General features: G+C 33.9%; 1 protein-coding gene across 2 annotated transcripts; it reads right to left on the minus strand.

Annotated features, from left to right (window-relative positions):
* Positions 1-2,342: 2,342 nt before the first annotated feature.
* On the minus strand, positions 2,343-7,031 carry LOC107913598 (probable Histone-lysine N-methyltransferase ATXR5). Of its 2 annotated transcripts, XM_016842247.2 has the most exons (6): positions 6,447-7,031; positions 6,256-6,336; positions 3,667-3,890; positions 3,491-3,591; positions 3,191-3,403; positions 2,343-2,772 (listed from the first exon to the last, which is right to left on the minus strand). In XM_016842247.2, exons 1-6 carry the CDS (start codon positions 6,781-6,783, stop codon positions 2,613-2,615), a joined length of 1,116 nt encoding a protein of 371 aa, XP_016697736.1. In that variant the 5' UTR covers positions 6,784-7,031; the 3' UTR covers positions 2,343-2,612. The 2 variants fall into 2 exon arrangements, with proteins under 2 accessions (XP_016697736.1, XP_016697734.1); XM_016842245.2 differs by having other exon boundaries at positions 3,191-3,591; positions 6,447-6,985.
* Positions 7,032-11,404: the final 4,373 nt, after the last annotated feature.

Here is an 11,404-nt window from a genome sequence, read left to right on the forward strand (position 1 = left end):
AATTTTAAAAATGACTTAATTGATTATTTTTAAATTGTTACTAAGTTCTTTTTAACTTTTTAGTCTTATTAGTTTAAAAAAAAAATTAATTTACTCCCCATAAAAAAATAGGGGTCAAATTGAATAAATATATAAATATTAAAAATTAAATTTATTAGTATACATTATATATAAATATAAAACAAACCTTTAATGGTGAAATTTTAACGAAGCATTGTTTTTCTCACTGATCTAACGAATTGAAGCTAAGTTACGTAATTTTTTCAGGATACTTTTACAGGGTAAATGGTCAAAAATCTCTTAGTAACATATATTTTCACAGCAATTCTTTTTATGTCTATGAAAGACGAAGAAGCAAACAAATTTAGTCATTAGAAAACAACAAACAAAAAATCTTCCCATTAAAAGCCCCCTGCAGCAGATAAACATTTGAAACCAATCTCATGTCATACATATATGTATGTATGTTTATTTAGTTATTCTTCAAGAGCGTGGCTCTAAGGTTGGCGGGGCAAATCTCATTGGCAGAGTTATCGGGTCTATAGAATCCGAATCCGGAACCTAGTTAACCTTGGCTGTAGTTGTTGCTGCTGTCATGTCTTCCCCTGTTTTCTTCAACACTGCAGCGTTCTTGCTGCTGTTGCTGATTCCTTTACTCCATTCGACGCTACTCCTTGTGATGTTGCAGCATATCCTCATCTACAAACAAAAACAAAAAAAACTGAACATCATTAAATCATTGTCCCTCTCTCACTTTCAGTTTTTTTTTTTAAATCCATGGTGGGAGAGGCATTGGCCATAAAAAATGATAAAATTATAATTTTGTCACTCTAAAAGTTGTAAGCTAATACAACGGAATATTTACATTTTGACATCAAAATTGTAAAATTCAACCATTGCCCCTAAAAAAACAGAAAATTTTCTGGTTTCAATGCTTCACCACTTAGCCGGGCATGAAAAAACAAAACCAGAGGCATGGAAGAAAAATGGTATGATTATATTTTTGTCAATCTAAAAGTGGTAAAGTTGTAAGCTAAAAATGATAAATTTACATTTTTTCAATTTGATCCCCAAAATTTATAATTCAGTCCGGATTCCCTCAAAATAAAATTTTACTAGGGTACAGTGAATAGGGATGAGATTACATTAAAAAGGTTTGAAAATATAATTTTTATAATTCTTTGAATTTTTAATTTTTAGAATCCAAATCAAATTAACAGAATATATAAATATTGAGGGTTAAATTTGTTGTTTACAAAATCAAGATTAAATTAACAAAATGGGTAAACATTGAGGGTCAAATTTGTTATTATACCAAGCTGCATAAACATTTTGGTGACCAAACACATTTTACTGTTGGAGTGACAAAAATGTGAAATTGACTTAACGGGGAGTGACTAAATTAAAAAACTTGGTGACCAAAATAGGAATGTGCTAAAACTTGGGTGACTATCTTAGTTTACCCAATTTTTAAGTTTTAAAAGGGCATGTTAATCTTTTTCTATAATTTGTTACTAAAGCCTTTTCGATCCTTTAACCTTATTAGTTTAAAATTTTTCTAATTTACATCCAAAAAAAAAAGTATGAGTTAAATTGAATAAATATGTAAAAGTTGAGAGCTAAATTTATTATTACATCTTATATATAAACACCAAAATAAATATTTAACCGCACAATTTTAACACAAAAACTGTTTTACTCACTCATTTAATGTACAGGAGTTAAGGAGTTAATTTACTTAATTTTTTCAGAAAAAAGAGCTAAAATGTAATCCAGGAGGTTTTGTAGAATTTTTACCTACTTCAGTCCTATTTTCTCTATTGCTACAAGATCTTTCTTGTAGCACTGTATGAAGGTAATTTCGGAGGGTTTTGCAGGAATGAAGTATTCACTTCATTGACTACGAAAAGAAATACAAAACTACGACTTAACTCATTTAGTTGGTTCAGATAACCGTAAGCAGTGGCATTAAGTGGAATTGAGATTCGTGTCCATCTAGAATATCATTTCTATCCCAAAATAAGAAAGAGGCATAATGCTTAAAGAGTATAATTTGCACCAAACTTAATCATGTTGCATTTAAAAGAAATTCAAATTCAAATATTAAAAATGATATTATAAAAAAATTACAAATTCCAAAAAAATTAATTTCCATAAACAAATAATTTGTACCAAAATCAAAGGATATATAAAGCTAAAGAGCACACTTAAAAATTAATAGTTACATGAAAATGATCTATAGCAGTCCATAGAATAATTATATTTTTAGAAACCTGTAGAATGACAGGAATTGAATAAAACTGAAGATCTTCACAGAGACCTGTATTTGAAGATGATACTGTTTCTTAAATAAATTTCTTCATATTCCCAAGAATAAATATTTATGGCATGTCTTTCGCTAATGGCTGCAAAATGGGCCAGTTTTACATCATAAATTACAATGAGAAAAATGGCCAATGCAATGCATAAATTAGAAGAAATTTCTTCACTCTGCGCCAACGATGATTATGCCGTGAAACGAAAAGGAAAAATGGGTGAAGATGTATGAGGATCCAAAATTGCATTCCAGCTTGGTAGAGGGTTGTTAGTAACTTCAGTACTCTGTAGGATAGTCAGACAAAATGGTGAGTAGGGTATTCATGCTCATACCCATTATAATCATAATAAAGCCTCTCTCCCTTAGCAATATCACGTGTGGCAACCAGAAGGACCCGACATTCACCATTTACACTGTACCTCACACATTTACAGTTCTGCTTCTTCTTACCTTCCCTGCACAAAATTGGACATGTATTTAATCAAATTTACTAACTATTCTGAATTCAAAGCAAACGTTTTTTTAGAAGGCAGCTATTAGTAGATGATTAGAGTATAGCACCCGAACAAGAGACCATTAGGGTATACAACACCCGACCAAGAGACCCTGAGGGATAAAATCCCAAAACTGGAGACCTATTTTAAATAGAGACATGCCCAAGCATTTAGCTCAAGAGCAAATGTTACATGAAAATATAAACATGATAGGCATAGTTAATTAGAGAATGCTATTCTGTAACTCATGCAGATTAGTAGAGAAAATCGGCTGTAAATGCTACATGATGAGAGGTTATGTATAACAGAAATTGAGCAATATGATTTTTTTTTTGAGATACAGTATTCAACACAAAGGAGATAGGTTATACAGGCTTACGGTGTATGATTATTAATGCCATTGATAAAGCGAGCAATGTTTCCACATTTATCAGGGCAGATTACAAGACTTTCAGATGGGTTTGTTGCTAAAAGAAGGGTCATCATGCTATCACAGTCATCATTTTCACGGTTCTTAATGTAATCGACATCCCCTGTGTATTCTGCAATGAAAGTCATGTCCTTTATCTGTGCATCTGCTTCTACCGTATAACTGCACCACATGATTAAAATAAAAATACTAAATAGGCAGTTAAGTAACATAACTGCAGCAGTACAAATTATCTCATGATAAAGGTACCCTTCACATGAATCAAAAACTACTATAAAGGGAGGACATTCGCCTCTCCTACTCATAGATCTGCAGAGTTCCAAGGTCTCCATATCTTCCCTCGAAAGAACCTGAAAGAGCAACAGCTATTAAGGAATGTAATGGAATTAAAACTTCCAAATGAAAACAATTGCCGAAATTCAAACCTGCATGCCACCATTTTCAAACTTGGCCTGATTGGCAGATCTAGGGGCCATATCAGAAGAGTAGGTTAGATCATCACTGAATTCCATCTGCATTGCTGTTAAAGCAGAAGCAAGGGTGCCCATTTGTTTCAAACGTTGGTTAGGATCTTCAGATGGTATAAATGGCAACAGTCTCCTTCTTTTCTTTAGCAACACCAAAGGACGCCGGCGACGCTTTCTAGTATCTAGAAGTCCAGCCAGAACAAACAAGGAAAATCAGTTTATATTTGTCAACAAAGAGCAAGAAGATGGCCATCAAGAAAGTTTTGCAAGATCCAAATTGTGCAACATGGTCTCACTCTCAGTACCAGATGCAAGTAGTATGCATATATAAAAAGGCCATGCAGAACGAATTTAGTGGGATTCATACATATGATACACTGTCGAGTAACTTATCCTTTGATCTTATCTTCCTTTATACATCTAACATCATTAACCAGAAACATAATACCTTCTGAGTATTGCTGCATATGAGGGAAACCAACTTGACAAACTCCCTAGTTTTGCTGTTGCAAAAACTTTTTTGCCTTTAAGCATGAACCAATTAGTATCCATTTAAAAACTTAAAACATTTTATGAACTACATAATGCACATGATTGATGCGAGTTAACCTAGCAATCTAGGTGGATACAAAAGATTTATCCATATTCAAAAAAACTGTACCTACCAAATTGTTCATGATCGGGGCTAAACCATTTACCTAAATTTAATCTATTCTATTGAGTGAGAAAAATGAACATTTCTCCAGATTGTGATATACGCTTCAGGTGACCATCTCCATCCTTTCAAGATGAAGTACTGATGAAGCAATTGTTTAAAATGTTGGAAAAACTCACTGCTTTTACTTGTTACTGATTCCTTTCCCACATATATCCAGTAGAAGCTCCACTTAAATATTATCCACCAAAAAATGATCATGAACATTTGTGTTTTAGAATTTTAAGGATATCATCAACAGATAACATTTCATGTCAGAAGAAACCTATTTATGAGAATATTTACAAAATATTTATATGTTAATATCGAAATCATTCTGATGACATATATCATATATTATAGTTGCAACTGCTCTCATGTCTAGCACTTAGCGAAGGTACAAATGCTCCAATCTGGAATCAATGAATCTGTTTCAACATGGAGTAAGCATCATTGCTAAATAAACATGCTAAAAGTGTATGGGAAAATATAGAACTTATAGGGGAAAGAATGATCGCAGAACACAAAAACATAAAAATCTTGTTCTGCTTGTTAAATGTTCATTCCTTTTTAAGGTTACCTAGGTAGGAATCTAATCCTCAGTTTTTACCTAACTACATTAACATAAAATTCACTGACGAGCAAAATTGCAATTTTGTGTTGATTGTCAAAAGGTGAGAAGGAAGAAGGATTGAGTTAGTTGCAAGAGCAGTCCCAATTAAATAAGATGGGGGGAAAAGGAGAACTTTGAGCAACTGAACTTTCTAAAACCATCTTTGAGGTATAAGCAATTATAAGAAATTGAAATGAACATTTAGAGCCACCAAGTCAATGAACCATTAGATAATTTTACTTGGAAACCAAAATGTAAAGGGAACTCAAGGTCCTATGATCCAAGGGAAATTTGTGGAAAAGACTGTAGGAAGTGCTGATTGATGATACCCTCCCAAAACGTTTTTCCTTGATCCATTTTATATATACTTTATATATTTGCACTCTATAAGTAAAATCAATTAAACATGGTACAAGTTAAAGTGGTGATATATTGCAACTAGGTGTGTCTGGCATTTAATAGCGAAGTAACATAATAAAACTAGGTGATATTTTACCCATCTTATTTCAATAAATAATCCCTATATGCAGAATAGATGCCTATCATGCGTTTTAAGTCAGACAGACATGCAGGCACAAAGATTGTATGAGTTCCTCTCGCACAAAAGCATTCACCATGTCAAATTATAACTTAAATATGAAAAAACATCATAAAGAGGGGAGGGTGGGGGCAAAGAACTAATGAATCAAACTGTGGAAACATGTGATCAAAATTATGAATGTTTTTGAGGCTTTGAAGTATAAGACCTGTGAGCAATAGTGCACCACGTACAGCTTTCAATTAACAATTACAATTATTTTTCACTTCTTACAAGTAGCTTTGGTTACATTATAGAAATATCAACAAGATAAAATTAAGACGAGTCAAATGTCAATAATCAATAACTAATACTAGAATAATAGTTTTAAGAGTTTTGCTTTTAACCAATTTCACATATGATATGAAGACAGGTGCGACATATGATTCAATCATCATTTTCAGCAATGTTTGCAAGTTCCAAATCAGCCCTACATTTTTTACCATTAATCTATTTTAAATCTCAGCAAACTTCTCCCCTTAATTTTCATGATTATACTAATTTCCAATCTAAAATTTTGCATGAATCCTGAAACAAGGTGAGAATTTTATGAATGCACTTCAAATATAGCAGGCCATTCCCAAATCAACAGGAATTCAACACGAAACACTAAAAGGTCAAGATAATATAACAGAAAATCGTAACAACAATTTTTTTTTTTACCTTGACTCAAATTGCATTTCTTTTTCCCATCACCACTCTTCTGAATCTTGAAGAAATCAATTATCCTTTTCTGCGAAAAAGCTAAAAAGGAAATAAAACACATTCATTATAAAAAATTGGAAACAGAAAGGAGAAAGAGGTCAACCAAACAAAATAAAAATAAAAAGGTAAGATAAAAAAGAAATCCCTACTTCTTACTCGCCTATGGCCAGAGCATTTGGGGCAAAGCCAGGATCCAATAGGAATACGAACCACGATTGGTCTAAGGCATCTCATGTGGAAGCCTTTATCGCATTTATCACAAAGGAGGAGCTCTCCGGGACGTTCACCGGAGCCGCATTGTTCGCAGATGATGTCACTGTAGTCAGCTCGCTCCACCACAGCGTATTTCGCACGCGCCATTATCTCAGACATTGGTCTCAGCTTCTTCGGCAGCGTGGAAGGCGACGGACGCCGTCGAGGTGCCTCGGTTCGGCGGCGGGAGCTGACAAGACGCCGAGCCCCCGCCATGATGGTGGCTGGAGCCATATTTGGAGTGATCGGTGGAAGTAATGGAAGTTTGGAGAATGGAAATGGAATTGGTGTGTTTCTGGTCTCGCGGGGAAATCACAAACGGAGAAGACAAAGAGAAGTTTGTTTTTTTAGTGCTAACGTGCGCTGCGTGAGCGCATGGGAATTCAACATGCGCATACAATCGAAGAGCCTGTGTTTTTTTTTCCCCTTTATTTTCTTTCCTTTTCTGGACAGAGTCAAACTTTCCATAGCGTACGGTTGCAACTTGCACGGTGTCAAAAGAAATAATAATAATAATAATAATAATAATAATAATAATAATATTTTAAATAGTAAATGTGTTAGCTTTTTTACCATTATTGTGGTTTTCTTAAAAAAAATTCAAAATGATGTTTGTGTTTTGAAATAAAGAATAAAGAGCAAAAAAAAAAATTATTCGTACTATTTTAGCACGCTTCTATCGGCTGTTTCTAGCAGGTTTTTGTGTTTTTAGGTTTTTTCTTTGTTTTTAGTGATTCTTTACTGGTGGTTTTGTTGACGACATTGATCTTGGTTCAATTTCTTTTTTTTCGTTTCTACATTCCAGTTACTTGTGATTTTTTGAATTATGGAAAGAGAGTTGGCAGATCTATCATTGGATGATGAGGAAGACGAAATATTGCAGGCACAAATGGATCTTAATTCTGTATTTGTGGAAATTGATCTCTGTCTGGTTGGGTGTTTTCTGACGGCAAGTGTTATACATTTCCCGACGACGAGAAGTACGATGGCAAATTTATGGCATCCGGTAAAAAGGGCCCAAATCTCAGATTTGGGGGAGGAAATGTTTTTATTCAAATTTTTTCATAAGATGGATCTGGAGAGAGTACTAAAGGGATCTCCGTAGACTTTTAATAACCATATTTTGATGCTACATTGGCTAGAGAAGAAGGAAGATCCGCTAAAGGTGCCATTAATCTTTGTGTGTTTCTGGGTGCAAATTCATGAAGTGCCACCAGGTTTTTATATCGAGACTTTAACACGCCAAATTGAGGGTTTTCTTGGGAATTTTTTGGAGTTCGACGGCACCAATTTGGAAAAGAGGTTGTGTACCTATTTGCGTATAAGGGTACAATTGGATGTTAGGAGACCTTTGAAAAGGAAGAAGAAAGTTATATTTTCAGTTGGGGTTTGTTCCTATGTTAGTTTTAAATACGAACGTTTGACCCTATTTTGTTTTTCCTGTGGGCGACTAGGGCACAATGATTCTTTCTGTCAGGCTAAATGGCACTAGGGTTTGATGTAGCTGAGATGGGTTGGGATCAATCATTGCGAGCTCAATCTAGAAGATCCCTTGCAACGAGCAGTGTGTGGCTACGAGAAGATGGGGAAAGGGGCAAAAAGGGGCAACACTTTTGTAGATCGTGACTTGGGTAGGCGCATTGATCCTATGTTAGGAGTAAATCTGGAAGGGGATCTGAATCTTGTATCTTGTTTGGATGGGGGGTCATAAAAAATACATGAATAGATGGATATGGAGCATGACTCGGAGGAGAGCGTGGTTGAAAGGGTGATGGGAAAAAGAAACTAAGAAGAGAGGGTGACAAATTTGTTGATAGGGATGAATTGAGATCTCTTGTTGTTAGGAGTAGGAAGGTGTTGGGAAGTAGCTATATTACATCAGTAGATACCAAGGGGTATGCTGACCGGTCGCAATGAAAATATTTTGTTAGAGCATCCGCAGTTTGGGGAGGCCATGGGCTGTTAGGAGACTTCGACATATGCTGAAGGTGTATAATCCCCAAATTGTCTTCTTAATGGAGACTAAATTAAATTCTAGAAAAATGGAGAATGTTTGTGATAGAGGGTTGCGCGCGGACCAAGATTGAGTTGCCAAGTCATGGGAAAAGTCTTACGAAAACTATCGACACTTAGATCTGAAACAAAAATAGAAAACAGAAAATTAAACTTAAAAGACCAAGAAAACCAAATTGAAATAGAATGATACTTGGGCGGCAAGAAAGGATGAATAAAGAATGTTTCTTGATGCCAAAGAATGTTGCAAAACATATCATTGAAGCTTGGAATGGCTGGAAACGCAACAAGAACAATTAAACTAAGTTAATCAACAATTTGACACAAACGAAAATAATTAAAAAAGAACAAACAACAAAAAGATGGATAAAGTCCTAAGAAGCCTTGAAATCAAGAAAGATTTCACAACTCCCTTCAAACGGCTCTAATCTTCCCTCCAATGTAAAAACAAACACGACAAAAAGAAGGTTGAAGATGGCTCCCCCAATCAAAAAGATTGTTAAAACTACTTCTAAAGAAAACTCAAGAGAGAATTCTTGGAGAAACTCAAAGAGAGTTTTCACTCCACAAAAAAAATCTGAATTCAATATCTCATCTAATTAAGGGTGGCTGGCCAAGCCATATATATAGGCCTCCTAACTTACTTTCCTATCCCTACTAGGAAAACTGAAAAAAAACCCTAATTGTTGCCTTTCAAGGGAATTTCGTCCAAGGCCTTTAAATGAGCCTCTTGGACTGAATTCTTACATAGAAATTTATTCATAAAGTCTAAAAAATAAAACTAAGTATTTAAAGAATTAAAATTTTACAAGTTGGGCCACTTTGACAAATTGACCTGATTTTCAACAAGTCTAATTTAAACTTCTTGGTTGGGCTTGGAACATCTTATTGGGTCGTATCTTCAAGAACTTGGGCTTGTAATCCGTTCTCTCCTGAAATTGGTTCGTTGATGCTCGTAACTGAGATCCAATGCGCCTTAGCTGCAAGATTCAGTTTCTTGGACCAAGATTTCCAAGATTTGAAATCTTGATTTTCTTGATTCTTGAAATCGCTCAAAATAGCAAAATTGAACCAAGATTCGGTTTCTTGATTTTCTTGAAAACAAGAAAGTGAATCTTGATTTTCTTTTTCCTTTGTATATGCATCTAAGGCCTTGCTAATAAAGTCTTGAACAGTTCCATTTAGTTTCATACGCATTTGCCTGGCCTTTGCCTCGTTATTGGGCCTTGTGGTAATTTGAGCCCATCACGTTCTTGAGCTTGAGTTGGGCCTTTGTGACTCGTATCGGTTTGCAGGAGGTGTGATTTTTTGAATGGGATTAATGTTGCAGCTGATGGTTCTCGAAGGGGTTTAAGTCTAGTTTGGAGAAGAAATTCCACGATCACTTTGAGGATTTTCTCGAAATACCATATTGTTATTGAATTTACGGAGGGTGATGAGGGTAATAAGTGGAGATTTACGAGTTTCTATAGGGCTTCAGATTCGCGTCATAGAGATGACACATGGAACTTGCTTAGGACTTTAGGTCAATCCCAGAATCTCTCCTGGTTTGTGGGAGGTGATTTTGATGAGATTTTTTACTCCTTTGAAAAGAAAAGGGGCTACTTAGGGAGGAAATGTGGATGAAGGCTTTCAAAGAGGTTCTTAGTGATTGTCAATGTAACAACCTATTTTTTATTGGTGTCGAAAATAGTAGTTTCGAGGCCCACCAAATCCGACGAGTAAGTTCGTAAATATTATTATTTAATATTTGTGAGTCAAATGTGATTTTAAAAAGTTTTTTGATTTGATAATTTATGTTATTTAAGCGATTTATTAAGTTCTAGTGGTAAGACCTAAGGTTAAGTGATTTTAGAAAATGAGGTCTCAGGACCTCATTTCTATAAACCAAGTTGTAAATATTTTTATAAATATTTACAGAATGTCATTAAGGTGGTATTAAAGTTTCGTAGAAAAATTTTAACATTTCGATAGTTAATTAAGCGAAAAGGACTAAATCGTAAAAATTAAAAAAAGTCAATTGCTATTCATTTAATTGTATTAAAGGGTTATAAAACCATAAATTTTAGGGTTTTAAAAGGTAATAATACCTTGTTTTTATTAATGGATGATTTCAAGGTGTAATTTTTAAACAATTTTAGTTTATAAGCAAGGGTAATATGGTAATTAAATTAATATTTTAACATAAACAAATGAAATTAGTGGCCATCTTCTTCATTCTTTGTTTTTCATGATCGAATGTGGGAGGAAGAAACACCATTGTTGTTTATAAGGTTTGACTAGCATATATTCTAATGCATGGTAAGTAATTCTTACCTGTTTTTAATAATTTTGATGTTTTTAAGATCATTGCATCTAGGTCCAGCTAGCCTATATATTTGATTTTGAAACTGTTAAAGATTTTAATTTTTTCCATTGATGAACCTTGTGATTTTAGTTGTTAAATGATGAATTTGAAGTGTTAGTTGGTATTTAAAAGTATTTTATTAAGTGATTTTTGATGAATTTACCAATTAGGGACTAAATTGTTGAAATGGTAAAATACAAGAATTTGATGTGAAATTGTTACAATAATGGGCTATTTTGGATGCCATGAAAATTCGGTTGGCATGGGTTTGTTTTAAAAATGACTAAATTGCATAAAATATATTATTTTACTGTCTAAATTAATAGATTGGATAAAATTATTAATTTAGATCAAGATCAAGTGGAAAATCGAGGAGAATGGAAAATTACCAAATAGCCCCTATACTTTAACATTTTTGCAATTTAGACAGGTAAGTTCGTTATACAATTATTATTAATTGTATTGAATATTTCATACTATTTCATAATTGGTTAA

This window comes from Gossypium hirsutum, chromosome D11 (genome assembly GCF_007990345.1).
Source record: "Gossypium hirsutum isolate 1008001.06 chromosome D11, Gossypium_hirsutum_v2.1, whole genome shotgun sequence".
Classification (NCBI taxonomy): Eukaryota; Viridiplantae; Streptophyta; class Magnoliopsida; order Malvales; family Malvaceae; genus Gossypium; species Gossypium hirsutum.

Bases quoted from the DNA above. Each gene is read 5' to 3' on its own strand.
- LOC107913598 (XM_016842245.2), bottom strand. From the start codon at position 6,783: ATGGCTCCAGCCACCATCATGGCGGGGGCTCGGCGTCTTGTCAGCTCC. The intron at 3,891-6,255 runs GTAAAAAAAAAA...CTGGACTTCTAG, and splicing joins GAAATGCAATTTGAGTCAAG to ATACTAGAAAGCGTCGCCGG. The intron at 2,773-3,190 runs GTAAGCCTGTAT...AATTTTGTGCAG, and splicing joins GGCATTAATAATCATACACC to GGAAGGTAAGAAGAAGCAGA.